Raw genomic sequence first — 17,556 nt, forward strand, 5'->3', positions numbered from 1 at the left:
GTAAAAAAAAGAAAGGTTGAAGCCTTTTCTTTTCTTTTCTTTTTTTTTTTTAAATTATTTTTAAAATTATACTTGGACCCAAAATATTAAAATTCTTTTCAAATAAGCCATTTAGCAAAACTTTCTTAATTTTATAAAAATCCCCAATTAAAATTATATGACATTTGGGTCCAATACTTGACTACTCAAGTTTCTCTCTCTTTAATCTCATTAAAAACATAAAATCATATTTTAAATACTATTTTTCCATTACTATTTCTTAAATTTGTAAACTTGTACATTTTATGTATTAAAACTCTGATTTATAATAAAAATGTTGGATATTACAGCGTGACCCTATTGTTTGAATTGCAAGGCATAGCCCTAACGTTTATGTTTAGTATGTGTTTAAATATATGTGTGTTTACCCAAAAATGGCTGACGTAGCAAGAATTTATTACACGCGGTTGGCACGTGGCAGTGTCAAAGTGAAGAGGTGTTGTTCGACTATCGACCAGCTCCTTATTGCTTCATCAGATCTCGCGATTAGATGCGACCAGACTGGTCGCATGCTTCGGGTTATTTCCTTTAAAGATATGTAATCTTATAATAACTACATTTATTGTATTCTTTTTATTGCCTTAATATGCTAATATTAAGGAGAATTAAGGCTCATTGGCCCATGTAACTCTCATTGAACCTATAAATATGCATGAGATGGCTCAATGAGGGGACTTTTGAACCTTTTCTCTGAATACGCATAGAAAGAGCGTAAGTGTGATTATCCACCAAAAAGTTGTAATTCTCCTAAAGCTTGTGAAACTCAAGAACCCTAGTTCTTTGATCACGGCGTTGGGATTCAACGTCGATAACAACATTAAGTGGACGTAGGTTGTTACCACATTGTTGGGGTCGAACCACTATAAATCATTTGCATCATTTCTTACCATTTGATTCCATTCTTGATTGCCTTCTTATTTCTTTATCATATTTCTGACTCCGTGTCATTGGCCAAATCGAGGGTCAACACTGTGAATATTATGATATGTGATGCATGTCTGTAAGTGAACGGCGGAGCCCGGGAACGACAAAGGCCAAGAACGGCAAGAAGTCGGGTACGACAAGGGGTCGGAATCGACGTTGAGCACGCTGAGTGCATGCCGTCAAGGCGAGACCCTTCTAAGGTGCTGGAGCCACCCTCTCTGTGAAGACTGCGAACCCAGGGCCTAGTAAAGCGCTTGGGACGGTATTGGCTGCTATTTGTTTAGCTCGTTGGCTGTTTTATTGTATATTGTGGATTATTATGCATATGTTTTATGTTTTGTGTTGAGTTTTCTTGCTGGGTCTCGGCTCACAGGTGCTCTATGGTGCATGTAAGGGCAAAGGAAAGGTCGACCAACCATGAGTACGGAGAGTGTGAAGCGACGAGTACATGTTCAGCCTACCTGGCTGCCATGGCCAGTGTTATTTTGGGAAGATGTGTTGAATTGATTATTTTGTCGCTTAGGTTGACCTTAATTGTATTTTTGTGTTTTAAAGTATTTTCTAAACAGGATTTTAGGATCCCAAATGTATAACTTTTTACTATTTCAGTGAATGACCACAATTTTAAAATTAATGTCTTTAAACGACTTTTATTTCAATTTAGTTACACTTTTAACCTAAAATCTCGATTAGCGAGCTAATGACACACTTTTAACTCACATAGTAACGACTCTAAGGGAGTAGGGTGTTACACTACTAAAAACCTAAAATCAATGATAAAAAAAATTAAAGATGGAATGTACACCATCATTGAAAATAAAGTAACAATCCACAATCTTCATTGAAAGCCAATGAAACATGCTAGCAGATCACGAAGTGAGAAATCAATATTCACTTGAACAACACTCGTATATTAAGGTGAAACGTCCAAATGTTGTCCAAACTAGGCAAGTCGAGTGACTCAACAAAACCAACACCACAAAGAATGAGAAAGAAGAAGGAAGACGAGGAGGAGTAGGGCTGTGCACAAACGATCCGATCCAATAACAAACCGACCGATCCAATGTCAACCGACCGCTAAAAATTGGATATCCAATCATGATTGGATTGGATCGGATGACATTTTTAAAAATCCAATATTGGATCGGTCAGTTCTTGGATGACATGTAAATCCAATGGATCCAACCGACCGATCCAATCCAATAATGATCCAATACCATCTAATTAATATTCAGATAAAAAATATATTATATATATTTTTTAAAGTTAAAATATATTATATTTTATTACATTTACTGTTTACATATATTATATTTGATGTACTAAACTTTTTTATTTAATTATGATGTATTATTGTAATTTTATGTTGGATTCCTACAAATTATTAAGACTTATGTTTTTAATTTTATGTTGGATTCCTACAAATTATTAAGACTTATGTGTTTTAATTTTATATTAGATTTGTGTTGTAAACTTCTAAATCATTACAATTAAATATTTTTATTATTTGGATGAGTAATTAGTGTTTTTATAATTGAAATAATATATATTTTTTTAAAAATCAGCCTAAATAAAGGTTTTAAAAGATCGGATGGATCCGATCCGATCCAACGGATAACCAATGGATGCATCCAATGGATGGAACCGAACCGATCCAATCATCCATTGGATCGGATCGAATCGGTTGGTTCAAGATGATTGGATCGGATCGGTTCCAAAAATCCAACATCCAATTGGATGATTGGATCGGATCGGATGGGCTTAAAAACATTGGATGCCATCCAATGAACACCCCTAAGGAGGAGAATGTCGTGGAAGGTGAGGAAAAAAACAATGTTTTAGTGGAGTAATTTAAAAGAATATATTTAAAATAAAATTAGAGTTATAAATAAATTTACTAGTAAATACTAAAAGTGATTTAATTATCTAATACATAACTAATTTATGTCATATTAAGTTGTGAAAATTCTCACTAATTTGGGATAATTAGGTGAACACACTCGTACTACTGCCAAAACATAGTCATCAGGGTGTGCCAGGTCGGTTGTACGAAGCCAACAACCACTCTTTGCTCACGATCACTTGACTGGTGATAACAATGAGACGTTTATCCTTTATGTTAGGTTGTGGACCCAACATCTTCTATTGAGTTCAACTCGATCAAACCTTGTATCCTTGAGGAAGTGGACTTCTTAATGGATTTTTTATGTTTAATTATTCGGTCCAAGGCTGTTATGAGTAGGTGGTTCATAACCTATGACCAAACCTATATTTGGTGAAGTGGGAACAACGTTAGTGACTTACTTGAACGTGTGTGGGTGCACAACTATCGACTTCACAGGATCTAAATGACAATCGTCTCGAGGTTGACACATGTCATTATTAATGTTTATCCCAAAAATAAACACAGTGACGGAGCAAGGCAAAGTGACACATGGCCACCAAATGCATAACTGTTACTAGTCCTGGTCGATTACTCGACTAGATCATTAGAATATCTTAGGTAGGTTTAACTGATGAAGTTGAAGAGTTATTGAACGAAGGGTTGTTGGTCGAAGGTCAACTAAATATGTGAGTTGCTCGAAGAAGTGTTGGTCGAGAGATGAAGCCAACAACAGACCAAACAACCAAAAGTGACATGAATTTTACGAGATATTTATGTAACTATAATTTGAATGTATTATTTATATTCTTTTATTACATATATAGTCGTAACAAAATAACATTATGCGTGTATGGCCTATTTTATACTTATACGACCCATGGTCCATTAGGGACTCTATAAATAGAGATTTCTCACAGTTATTATTTTTCATGCGCACTTACATACAAAATTTTTATCAAATTGTATTCCTTATCATGCTTAAGAAAGTCAGTTTAATCTTATTTTGATGATCTTGAGTTTAAGATCTTCATGATTAATAAAAGTGCAAGTGGATGTAGGTCATTACCAACTCTTGGGGCCGAACCACTATAAAATTGTTGTATCGTTTATCTAAATTCAATTATTTATCATTTATTACTGTTGTATACTCGATTCGGTGTAATTGGCCAAATCAGTGGTCAACAATTGAAGGAGCACGTGAATACATTTTTTAAAAAAGTATAATTAATAATTATTAAAATGAATAAAAACTTATTAAAATAAAAAATACATATTTAATAAGAATTGAACAAAATAAAAATATAATTTCTCTTAAGAAAAGTTATTATAGGGTTTTTTTTTTAAATAAAAAATAAATGCTTAATATGATTTTTGTCTTCCGAACTATGATTACTATCAAATTGTGTCATCTGAATAGTTCGGCTTATTAAAAAATTTTCTTGAACTATTCAAATTATTGAAATGTGAGACTTCCATCCATCCAATTTTGATAACAGAGTGGTGATGTGGCGGTTCGGGTACTAATATGACATATTCACGTTAATGTCTGGTGTATAATTTAAAGAATAAATATATTTTTGACATTCGAACTACCAAATTGTGCCCTCTAAATTTTAGAATATTAAGAAGAAAAAAAAGAAAAAAGTTGGATGGTGATAAAAAAATTATCTGAGATATTGGGCAAGTGCCTAGGCGAGCTCGAAGCATGTTGGGTGTTTGGATAGTGAGAAAGTGTGGAAAAATAATAGAAAATATGACATTTTTTTTCTTGAAATTTTGATTTTCATATGTTATGATATATACTTTTTTTTGTTGGATTTTTGTTGTGATAAATTGATAATTATTGTTGAGATTATTTGACTGGTGTAAAAGTGAGGGAAAATGAAATAAAATAAGAAAATTTGAAAGAAAATGATTCAAAATTTCAATATAATTTTGTTTTATCATTTTCTTTTAATTTAATTTAAATGAATTTTAGTTTAAAGATTTTTTTTTAATTTATTAAAATTTCTCACATTCCAATATATAATTTTTAATATTCAAAATTTTATTTAAGGATTTATATTTTGTTGGACTATGCATTTTTTGTGATTATCTATTTGAATACTGTGTTTTAAAAAAATTATTTTTGGATCTTATATTTTGTAAAATAGTTTAATTAGATTCCTAAACTCAATTTTGATAAAGAAAAAATTGAATATTACAACACAATATTTAAGCAGAATGATTTTATTTTTGTTCCGAATTGTTAGTTTGGTGAATTATTTGTGATTTCAGTTGAGAAAATTTTGACCAAAATGAGATTTAGAGTTCCACTTGAATAATTTTATAAAACAAATGATCCAAAAAGTAATTTGTCAAAATACACAATCTAAAACATGTAAAGACACAAAAAACATGGTGAAAAAATTGTATAAACACTTTTTTTAATATTAAAAAAAAGTTAAATTCTACATTTTTTTTGTTAAAAAAAAAGACTAAAATAATAAAAGTAATTATATGTGCACCCAAAATATGCACATAAATATTACACTGATGTGTCACTGTTTTTCAAAACCGAGTGCCAATATTAATAAGTGTGATTCACTACTTTGTTTAGTTTTTGAATGTATGTTTTGGGTGGAAATATCATTACTCAAATAATAATGGTAAAATTTCGAAAATGACTACAAAAACGGTGTCGTAGAAGGGATCCAGTTTATCAGTTCGAACAGGCTGTGCTGCATCTGGCTTCGGAAAGAAGAAGAAGAAGAAGAAGAAGTTGATGGTCGACGATGGGGTGGGGATGGACGATATACGAGGGAGTCGTGAGCTTAGGTTCGCTATGGCTACTTGGTTGGGCTGGTCTCTGGTTCTTGAACCAGAGACTCTACAAAGAGTACGAAGAGAAGCGTGTTTTGGTTCAGATCATCTTCAGCGTTGTTTTTGCTTTCTCCTGTAATCTTCTCCAGCTCGTTCTCTTCGAGATCATTCCCATTCTATCCACGGAGTAAGCCTAATCCTAATCCTAATCCCAATCCCACTCTTTCTTCCTCTTCTTACTTTGTTTTTGTTGATTATATACATATACATATACATCTTCTTATCTTAGGGCTCGATGGTTGAACTGGAAGCTCGATCTCTTCTGTTTGATACTCTTGCTGGTCTTCATGTTGCCCTATTACCATTGTTACTTGATGCTCTGCAACAGCGGTTTGTACTACCCTTCAGCTCTTTAGATTTGTTAATTTTGATAATTTCAATCTAACAATCGACTAATTTCTAAGTTTAGGAATCAGAAAGGAACGGGCTGCTCTTGGAGCTATCTTGTTTCTGCTCGCCTTTCTTTATGCCTTTTGGCGCATGGGCATTCACTTTCCCATGCCTTCCCCTGATAAAGGTTTCTCCTTTTCTTTCTCATCTCCTCAAGTATATATATACATCTGAATTCATTCATTCATTCCTATACATTTCATTCTCAGGTTTCTTTACCATTCCTCAATTGGTTAGTAGAATTGGGGTCATTGGTGTTACTGTCATGGCTGTCTTGTCTGGTTTTGGAGCTGTTAATTTACCCTACAGTTATCTATCTCTCTTCATTAGGTAAATTCATATTCTCTTCTCTACACTACATTCAAAGTGCCCTCTGGAATGCTGATTTGCATTCATCTATGTAGTAGTAATTTCTAAGTTTGTTTGCTATAGAGAGATTGAAGAATCAGATATTAAGGCCTTGGAAAGACAACTAATGCAGTCAATTGAGACTTGCATTGCAAAGAAAAAGAAAATTGTCCTTAGTCAAATGGAGGTGGAGCGTATTCAGGGCTCCGAAGAGGTATACTTACCAACTAAATGCTTTTGTTCAACTTTATACAAAAGGTCTTTAATTAGTAAGTTGTGGAGTCTTAGACTGGCTGTTATATTACTGCTCTAATTAGCTCTTTTTCTCATCAGCTTTCCTACTTTTCTTTTCTGATTTATTTTGATCCAGATAATCCAAAATTGTGAGCATAGATACATAGTGAATTGTGTTAGAGTTCATATGATTTATTGTATAGAACACATCAATTATTAAAATAGTAGCATGGATAACATTGTACATGTATCTAATAGTCACTCATAGGATTTGATCTCCATCTCTAACTCATTTGTAATTTATGTGGCAGAAATTAAAAGCTAGATCCTTCTTCAAACGAATTGTTGGTACTGTTGTCCGATCTGTGCAAGATGACCAAAAGGAGCAAGGTTATCATTAGAAATTATCCTTACCGTAGCTCCTCTTTTTTTTTTTCATTAATTCTTTGGATGTGAATGTCCATATTGTGGGGGTTAGATTTGCACATTTTTTGGTGCCTATAATCATTTTCTAGAAAATATTATTGTTGTTTGTGGACATTCCTTTTTTTTTAATTATTATTTTTTTATTTAGCTAAAAGTATTATTTCCTCTCTTATTTTTCTGTAGATATTAAAGGTATGGAAGCAGAGGTGCAATCATTGGAGGAGCTTTCAAAGCAACTCTTTTTGGAAATCTATGAGCTTCGCCAAGCAAAGGTTTGTTATTGTGTCTAACAATATTATGTTCTTGTGTTATGATAGGCTATTGTTAATGTTTGATAAAGGTTTGTTATAAGCAGCTTTTTGTAATTTGCATTGTAGTATTCTAGCACCATGCGTAGTTCTTGTATTACTTGGCATGTGTTACGGGAGCTATTTTGTTATCAATGTGATAGGCCTAATAGGAGAGTTGTAAGGCTTTGCCAAAATGCTTGTGCCTTTACTCCATAGATGTGCGCCTAATTTTACATGTATTATGAGTTTTCTTTCTTTTGTTGCATTCTTCACTGGAAACTGCTGTGCTAGTGTTGAAGGGGTAAACCTAGTATGGTAATAAGATTCTCTCTTTTTTTGGCAGGAGGCTGCTGCTTATTCTCGAACCTGGAGGGGTCACATGCAAAATTTACTTGGCTATGCATGTTCAGTGTATTGTGTATATAAGATGATAAAGGTATGGACTTATTGTTCTATTGAAGGTTGTGTTTGATGCTAGTGTCTTGATCCTAATTTTGATAACAATGTGGAAGTATGTTCCCTGATTGATCTGTTTCTCTATGCAGTCTTTGCAAAGTGTTGTTTTTAAGGAGGTATATCTTTTCAAACTCAACTATCCCACTTGTTCATATTCATAGTTTTATGTAATAGTAGAGTTTTATATTCAATTTTCATTCTCAATGCTTATCGTTTGTACAAATAATTGAAAGTTCTTTTTACAGGCTGGTTCAGTTGATCCTGTGACTAGGACAATTACCATATTCTTGCAGTTTTTTGACATTGGGATTGATGCTGCATTGTTATCACAGGTTGAATGCGAACGCTCCTTTGTTTGGATAATATTCAATATTGTTTAGTGTATCTATGTCATAATGATGCAATGCTAGTTTTTTCTTTATCGAATCACAATTGTGATGAAGTTTACAATTTTGCCATAAGTATGCTAGCAATGTTAGTGGGGGTAAAGTCAAATTCATCATGCAAATCACAAGCCACCGACAGTTAATTCCTGTTTCGTATGGGAAATAGAAAAAAAAAATTGTTTTTGTTATTTGTTCAAATCTGACCACATTTCCAAAAGAAAGTCTTGGATAAATGTAAAAGGAAGGGGTTAGTTAGATTTCTTTAGTTACTAATTTGTAGCACTGATCTCTTTTGTTTGTTTTATCATTCTTCTAGGTCATTTTAAAATTTTAAGGGGTTATTACTTCTTTGTAATCTAACTTTGGTAGGCATTTATGCATAGAAAAAATAAATTATATAAAATGAAGTGAGGTGAAATAGGAATCAATGCTTTAGATTGTACTTGAGTCTAGGCATTTTGTCATGTACATTTGTTTACTTATATTTACCAAAAAATGTGCTAATGTTACCTGACCTTCCATTATTATTTATTAGATTTCAACATTATCAGTTGTTTCTTATGATTTTGTTCGGTTGTTTTACTCATTCATTACTCTGTTTACGTGCGGCTTGGCTAACACTTTTTTTTCTTCATCTTTATACAGTACATTTCTCTTTTATTCATCGGAATGTTGATCGTTATCTCAGTACGTGGTTTTTTGACAAATCTAATGAAGGTAATCCAGCACCTACATTTTCCTTTTGCTGCATATGCAAATTTACTATTTGACTATTCTTCTAGAGGATTTGCAAATGTCTAAAGAGAAGTATTTGAACAAAAGTATGACATTAGTTAATCACGAGAGTTGAATTTTAACCCCATTATATGAGAGAGGGGGTGGGGGTGGGGGAGGTTTCCAACTCCCTTGAGAACCTAGGTATTTTCTATGTATTTCCTCTTAATTCTAGCATTAAAATCCTGTATTCAGCCTTTTGTTTCTTTGGGTTTGTTACCCATCGAATTGGTATCAAAGCCATTCGATCCATGGCACTTGAAATGAGGTGCTATTGGCAATTATGGGTGATCTGCTTCGGCCAAGGCTACTTTTTGCCAAATTCGTTTGGGTGTGGAAGCAATTTCCAAGGAGGAGATGCTCCTTCATCATGCAAATCAATGGACATCGATGGTGGATGAACTCACCCAGCTCCAACAAGCAACATATACAAATTTCTAACAGCCATTGGCTTTTGCAATGCGGTTGATTCCGACTGTAATGAAATTGACAATTGGTCACACAACCTTGAATTAGTCATTGGTTTGGTTTGGGTTCGTCGCCTTTGCTTAAGAACATTCACCTTGATTCGTTGCCTATGCTTGAGAAAGCTCACTTTGGTTCGTTGCCTATGCCTGCTCACAATGAGGTTTGGCTGTCTGGGTATGCTATAGGGATTGAGTGAGCTGGAGATGAGGTTTGTGAGGTCATCGAATGATGTTCGTGACAATGCATAGCTGGCCACCCTATTCTGAGTTTGGTAGACAAGTCCAACCACCTCACGATGATTTTAGGCTAGCAGAGGTTCCAATGGTCACTCGTGGATTTTTCACTATAGTCACTACTCTTGCTTGACGATGAGTGTGCTTTCAAGTGTTGATGTTTGTGGCTCTTTGGGTTTGGGATTAGGTTGATCATGAACATGAGCAGTGCTGAATTAGTGCCTTTGACTATGAAGACTTTCTTGCTAGTATTGTCCTTCATTAGAGTTATTACCCTTGAACCTGGTCATTTTTGTGTAATGTTAAATGGGTTGTAGTAGGGCAATTGTCATGGGTGGGAATGACTGGGTTGTTATTATATCAATTTGGGGTAGGGTGAGAAAAGTGGTAGGAAATGAGTCGAGGGCACATTTACTAAACCATAATTGAAATAAAAGTAAAGTATTGGAGAATGAATAGGAATAAAGTATGGAGGAATAGAAATTAGTATTTATGTTATGTTACTTAAACTGGTTGGAAATGGAATGAGAATAACATAACCTGTAAACGTAATTGTATGATTTAAATTGACTAATTTGTCTTTTTTTTTCCTTTTCTTTTTTGTATTTTTTTAATGAATATTACATTAAAAATAAATTAGAAAATGTTCATAAATGTGCATATTAATATATTATGGTGATATATAGTTACAAATACTGTATAATCTTGCTTGAAGGTGAAAAAAATGACTGATAAAAAAGTTGCAATAAAGATTAAAATGAAAATAATAAAGGGAAGAAGATCATAAAAAAGAAAAATGAAGAATTGATGTTTTACGTTATATGATATGAGATAAAAAAAATTAGGGTGAAATTGTTTTTTAATATATTTAAATATAAAAAATAATCATTGTGGTAATGACATTCTTTTGTAAGATGGGTGGAGAAGTATTTGCTTTCTTTTTTCCTTATAGGTTTACTAATTTCTTTTATTACTAAATTTAGTAAATATGTGAATGATAATCATTACCACACAAATGATTCTCATTCACCACCCTAACGATACTTTTACTTAAGGTGAGTGAGAATCATTTGTATGGTAATGGTTCTCTTTCATATGTTTACTAAAATTTATTAATAGGAGAATTTGGTAGGGCCTACCTAAACTAAGGAGAAAAGAATGAGAATGCTTCTCCTTTTATTTCCTAAAAGAATGCCATTACCGGTAATGATTATTTTATCTTTTTATTAATATTTTTCTACTTAAAAACAAAAAGACAATTTGATGCTAAAAAATCTACCCTTTCTCATATCCTAATGTAAAACATCACTCATTTATCATTTTTCTTTTATTATCTTTCTTTTATTTGAAACTTTATGGTTATTTGTCACCTTCAAACAAGATTTTACATAATTATTAGGTTTAGAAAATATCACCCATAATATATATGTACATTTATGAATAATTTTTTTAATATTATATCTACTATAAAATAAAAAAAGAAAATTAGTCAATTTAAATCATTTTTATATCATTTTCTGGTATGTAAACAAGATAAAATAATTTTAATTTTCTTTCTAATTAGTTTAATGAAACGATATTGGGTGTGTTTGGTACTTTGTATTATGCCGTATTGTATTGTATTGTGTAATATTATATTAGATTATATTATATAACATATTTTTATATAGTATTATGTTTGGTATTAACTTTTATTAAAATGTTGTATTTATATATAACATTTTAATAAAAATTAATACCAAACATAATATTATATAAAAATATGTTATATAATATAATCTAATCTAGTATAATATTATACAATACAATATGGCATAATACAACACATCAAACATACCCATAGTAATACAAATAATGGTTATTATTCCTTGTAAAATCATGTTTTTTTTTCACCTCCAAACAAGATTTTACATAATTATTAGGTTTAGAAAATATCACCCATAATATATATGTACATTTATGAATAATTTTTTTAATATTATATCTACTACAAAATAAAAAAAGAAAATTAGTCAATTTAAATCATTTTTATTGCATTTTCTGGTATGTAAACAAGATAAAATGATTTTAATTTTCTTTCTAATTAGTTTAATGAAACGATATTGGGTGTGTTTGGTATTTTGTATTATGCCGTATTGTATTATATAACATTATATTAAATTATATTACATAATATATTTGTATATAGTGCTATGCTTGGTATTAATTTCTATTAAAATATTATATTTAACATAAATATATAATATTTTAATAAAAGTTAATATCAAACATAATTCTATATAAAAATATGTTATATAATATAATCTAATATAATATTATATTATACAATACAATATGACATAATACAACACATCAATCATACCCATAGCAATACAAATAATGGTTATTATTCCTTTAAATTTTATTCCCATTCATTTCTCCACTACTTTATTCCAATTATGATTAAACTTGCGATAGATATTGTGGTGAGCTCTGAGCTCTAGGGGGGTTACCAAGTCGCTCAAAGAACTTGCTTATTTTCTTTGTATTTCTTCTCAATTTTAGCAATAGACTCCTATCATTATATTGTATACATAATATGCCCATTGCATTACATTTGTTTTTCAATATGCAGATTATATTCCCTATCACATTATTCTGAAGAGGAATTTGAGAGTTGTATTTCAAAAATCAGTTGGCCTTCTTACAACAACATAATTTCATTATCTTTCTGGTGTAGTTCTTTTTTGCAGTTTCCAGAGTTGGGAGTGGATCTTCAAGTAATGTTGTACTATTTTTATCTGAAATTATGGGGATGTACTTTGTGTCCTCCATTCTTTTAATAAGGAAAAGCTTGGCGACTGAATATCGGTATGTGTCAACATTGAAACAGTTGTTAATTATTGTTATTTTTCTTCCCATATGATTGATTACCTCGTAGTTTCTGCCTGTGTTAAGCAATGCAAACTATTTTGTTAAGGTGAGGTGGGGACCCAAAAAAAACTCTCTGATACAATTTCTTTGGCTAGAAGTGTGCTTTGAAATTTACTATTGGACATATGGTCACTGAAAAACCAGAAACTGTTCTCGTCTTTTCTACTTGCATTTTTAAGCAAAATACATTTTTTGAGCTGAAACTGCGGAACACTGGAACAAGACACTGTTATCAGTTCTTCCTGATCATAATTGTCATTTGGAAAACTTTTGGGCATGAAATTTGTTACACGAATGTGAATCATGAATACAATTTTTATTTGAAAATGAAAGAGACTGAACAAACCTCTTTTTCTTTTAACCCTGTTTGGCTGTTTGACCAGTAGTTTGCAAATTTGCCCACCAAATATTGAAATTTATGCTTTATATCAACCCTAATTTTCTGTTAGGTGATGTTTGGTTGGGGGTAATAGAATGAAATGGAATGGAAAAGAATCAATTTTCATTCCATTGTTTTGTTTGGATACATTTTAGGTGGCGTTTCCATTCCTTTCCTTTCTGGCCCATTACCATCAACCAAACGAGCCTTAGTGTATTGAAATGTCATTCCAATGGAATGATTTTTCCACCTTTTTGGTGGAATGACTATTCCATTTGAAAATGGAAGGGAAGGCCGTTCTAATTCATTCCCATTCTCTTTCCTATTCCTCAAAATGATATCTATATCTGTAATGTGTTGATGTTTGGTTGGGAGTAATAATAGAATGAAATGGAATGGAATGGAATGGAAGAGAGTCAATTTTCATTCCATTTTTTTATTTGGTTACATTTTAGTGTATTGGAATGTCATTCCAATTGAATGATTTTTGGTGGAATGACTATTTTATTTGAAAATAGAAGTAAAGACCGATCCAAAGCAAGATTGAATTTTTTTATTAATTTTTGTTCCTTTCCTATTCCCTCATTTTCATTCCCTCGGTATCTCTAATGTGTTGTTCATTCCCGCGTTCCTCGTATTATGCTCACATACATACAAGTAATTTTTCTTAGATAAAGTTGTATTAGATGAATATTCCTAAAGCCTTCATCTCTTGTCAGGATCATCATAACGGACGTACTGGGTGGCGATATTCAGTTCGACTTCTATCACCGGTGGTTCGATGCAATCTTTGTGGCCAGTGCTTTCCTTTCGCTACTTCTGCTCTCTGCACATTACACATCTCGACAAGTTGATAAACACCCTATTGATTAGCTAACATGATTCAATTCAGTGCCAAGTACGTAACAATGGAAGTCTTTTCAAGATTTGAGTTTTGTTTAAGTAGCAGATTTGATAATATCTTTGACCCTATGTCCAATTCTGTAGGTAGGCATGTGGAAATTATGCTTGTACTCGCATTATTGTAATTTCTGGTGAGTGCATCTAATCTTTAAATTGACAAAACCAAATGAACTTGTGTTATGTCCAGTCCAGTGTTTCAAGCATTGATCTATATATATATATATATATTTTTTTTTTTTTCTTTTTCTTTTTGTATGCTTTAGCTATATTTGTACCTAAATAATAAAGTAGAAATTAGACCATGTACCTATTTTAAATTATTTACTTTAATTTTTACTTGTTATCTTTAACTCTTATTTTAGTACCCAAATTTTCAATTAATATACCAATTATATCCTTTCAATTACATTTTTTTTTCTTCTTAAACACACTACAATTAGAATGCATTTCCAATTTAATTACAATATGATACATATAATACACATTACAACAACACTTAGAATTATGTGCTCAAATAAGGGTAATTTGAGAAATCTCATGATAATAATAGGTAAAGTTCAACTAAATATATTTAGTGTCTAATTTTAATTAACTACTCCTAAAATTGGGTAGTTCTTAACTTTTCTCAATAATAAAACCCCATTTATTTTTTAAATAGGATAAAAATGACAACATTTTTCTAATTCTCACAAAAATACTTAATTTGACAACAATAATTAATTTCATAGAATACTCCACTCAATTTAGACCTCAAGGTCACAAAATTTACATATATTTATAATTTTTCTAAAAGTTAGAAAAAGGCTAATTATACTCTTACTTTATTAACGAAATTTTTTAGTCATCTTTAAAAATAATTTTACTTAATTATTTTTTCAATAAAAATTTGCATATATATATATAAAGAGAATATAATTATTTTTTTAAAATTTGAAAAAATCACATTTTAATTATATTAGTTTTTAAATATGAGTTTACCAGACATACGTTTGCTATCCTTTTTAATTAGAGTGCAATTTACCATAAAATAAGCAAAAATCAGCAAGCAAACATATACTCAAATTCTCAATTTAACAACATGCTCATCACTCAAAATTTAAGATAACAACATGCTCATCACTCAAAATTTAAAATAAATTCAAGAAGCCAAAACACCACTCACAACTTAAAATATAGCGCTAGGCCGAAATCCTTATAGGCATTTTCATTTTCAATTTTTTTCCTTTCAACCATGCAAACATCATGATCCAAAGACACAACAATATTCCAATATAATTTTCTTAATAATTAAAAGTCACGCCCTAACATGTTTCTATAATTTCACGCAAATCCAAAAGCACAAATGGCATGCACCAAGAATTTAAACCATCTTCAAGACATAACTCAAATATTTGAAGGCTCCATCGAGCATCATCGAGTAACTATCGAGCAAAGTCGTTTTTCTGCATATAGCAAAGTTTCAAATTTGAAAAAAAAAAAAACCAAACTTATATATGCCCAGTTCAATGTTGCTTGATGTGATTTTTGCAAGAGATGTAATTTTTCATTTAGGTGTCTGTTTTAATTTTTTAATTTAGGTGTTTTTTTAGATTTACATATTTGAGATGTGTATATACACATATGCAATGTTTAAAACTTCAAAATATACCAAAACATGTCTTTAACATGAGGTATGTTTTTTTTTTAACCTTTACACTTTCCAAATGCGTATATACACATTTCAAACGTGTAGATCTCGACAAAATATCCAAATTAAAAAAAATCACCAAAAGCGAATACTCGAGTGAAAAATTACGTCTCTTGTAAGAATCACATCGAGCCACTATCGAGCAAAGTCAATTTTTTTATGAAAATTTTGATTTTGAAGGCTCCATTGAGTACAATCGAGCAAGGTCAATTTTCTGCAAATTTTAGAGTTTCAGATTTTAAAAAAAATCCAAAAAATCATGCTCAAATCTATTTGAAATGTAGTCGTTAGTATCTTAAGAGAGGAATATTTGTCATTACATTGAGTTATCTTAGATTTTCTTACCCATTGATTTTTTCTTCAGTGGCGGCACCGTTAGGCTGGAGGAGGCACCGAGGGATCCTTTGGGTGCCGGTGTGGGTGCTTTGGGGGTCTGGCTCCTTGAGAGGTCAAGGTGCTTTATACTATGAGTAGAGAAATCTAGCGAGAAAGAGAGAGATGAGAGAAATTGATTGAGGGAGAGAGAAATGGGAAAAATTATGCTAAGGGTGTATTTGGAATAAAAAAAAGGGTATCATATTTTAATGATGCTAAAGTGTAGGCCTTTTTTTTTTTTTTTTTTTTATAATTTAGATACCCTATTAAGCATGGAAACTCAAATTTCCTTGTATAATAAAACAAAACAAAAAAGTTATTGCCGAGAACCTTAATTTGTTATAATTTTTGTAAAGTAAAATGTATGTCGTTTAAGTATTTTGGTCGCTTTTGTAAATGAGAAACGACGTGCAATTTTATTGATATATAAAAATATGAAACGACAGGTATATTAAGCTTGAGTACTAATGTATGTACTGAGTGAGTCTGGGTTTTGGCGTGCAAATTTTTATTGTGGTAACCACAACATGAAAGTTGTATTTTACCAAACAAAATAAAGGTATTTATTTATTTATGGTGTGTATGAATGTGTATGTATGCTTTTTTTAGGAGAATTTTACATAAAGTGACAAAAAAATGTCATTTTTTAAACATTTTTACTTACACAAGAGTTTTTTAACATTTTTACTATTCATCGCTTTTTTTTCTGTCATTTTTACGGACTCTCCGGCTCCGGTGGAGCTCCTACATGTGGGAAGTCGGCGGGGCTGTGTCGGTGGTGGTGGTGGGGCTCGCGCGAAGGGACTCTCGGCTGGTGGTTGCGACGAAGCATGGGAAAGGCTTGGCATCAGCATTTTGGGTGCCAGGTTTGTGGCTTCGCGGCTGGGATCTCGGAGGCTGGTTTCGCACGCAGTAAGACTGGGTGCTTGAGGATTTAGCGACTTGGAGCTGAGATGGGGAGAGGCGAGGTGTCCTAGGCTTGCGCAGAGGTTTGGGTCGAGTCGAGCTTGCACAGGTGGAATCGCGCCTGTGGCGTGCATGGGCTACAGAGCTCAATGCTTGGACGGGGTCGCGAATCGCAGGGGTGCTCGGAGCTTATGACGAAGTGCACCGGGGCTCGATTTTGGGGTTTTGGTGAGGATGAGGAGGCTAGGGGTTCTGGGTTCAAGGTTGGTTGGGTAATGAGAACGGGGTGCAAGTTCTAGGTTTTTTTCAATATTGTTGTCGTGATTTTTTTTTAAGTGTAATGGGTTGCATTGTGTTATTATGAAGTTGTTGTTTTTATACTGTTTAGAATTTATGTATAATTATTTTCATGTTGATTTTTAGTTGTTCAAATTTATATACAAGTATTATGTTATTATGTTAATGTTTAGTTATTGTCATATTTATTTTTTAATTGTTTCATTCATACCGTACTTTAATAAATATAAAACTTACAAACTTAAATATATACGTTATATTATATACGTGTCATTGTTCAGTTCAACTCTAGTCTTCCATTTATTTACGAACCACACCAAATCCATATCAATCATATTCATCATTAAACCAGAGAACAATAACAATAATAATTAAAAAAAA

The 17,556-nt window shown here is 31.9% G+C and overlaps 1 protein-coding gene across 2 annotated transcripts; it reads left to right on the forward strand.

Moving 5' to 3' along the window:
* Window positions 1-5,544: 5,544 nt before the first annotated feature.
* On the forward strand, window positions 5,545-16,310 carry LOC133834194 (GPCR-type G protein 1-like). 2 transcript variants are annotated; one of them, XR_009893321.1, is made up of 15 exons: window positions 5,545-5,837; window positions 5,940-6,040; window positions 6,120-6,227; window positions 6,310-6,430; window positions 6,533-6,662; window positions 6,994-7,072; window positions 7,292-7,380; window positions 7,742-7,834; window positions 7,944-7,970; window positions 8,100-8,186; window positions 8,886-8,957; window positions 12,435-12,565; window positions 13,727-13,905; window positions 13,995-14,041; window positions 15,962-16,310. XR_009893321.1 is itself a non-coding variant. In XM_062263708.1 (14 exons), exons 1-13 carry the CDS (start codon window positions 5,623-5,625, stop codon window positions 13,878-13,880), a joined length of 1,407 nt encoding a protein of 468 aa, XP_062119692.1. In that variant the 5' UTR covers window positions 5,545-5,622; the 3' UTR covers window positions 13,881-13,905; window positions 13,995-14,149. The 2 variants fall into 2 exon arrangements, 1 of the variants encoding a protein (XP_062119692.1); XM_062263708.1 differs by lacking the exon at window positions 15,962-16,310 and having other exon boundaries at window positions 13,995-14,149.
* Window positions 16,311-17,556: the final 1,246 nt, after the last annotated feature.

Source organism: Humulus lupulus, chromosome 5, assembly GCF_963169125.1.
Source record: "Humulus lupulus chromosome 5, drHumLupu1.1, whole genome shotgun sequence".
Lineage (NCBI taxonomy): Eukaryota > Viridiplantae > Streptophyta > Magnoliopsida > Rosales > Cannabaceae > Humulus > Humulus lupulus.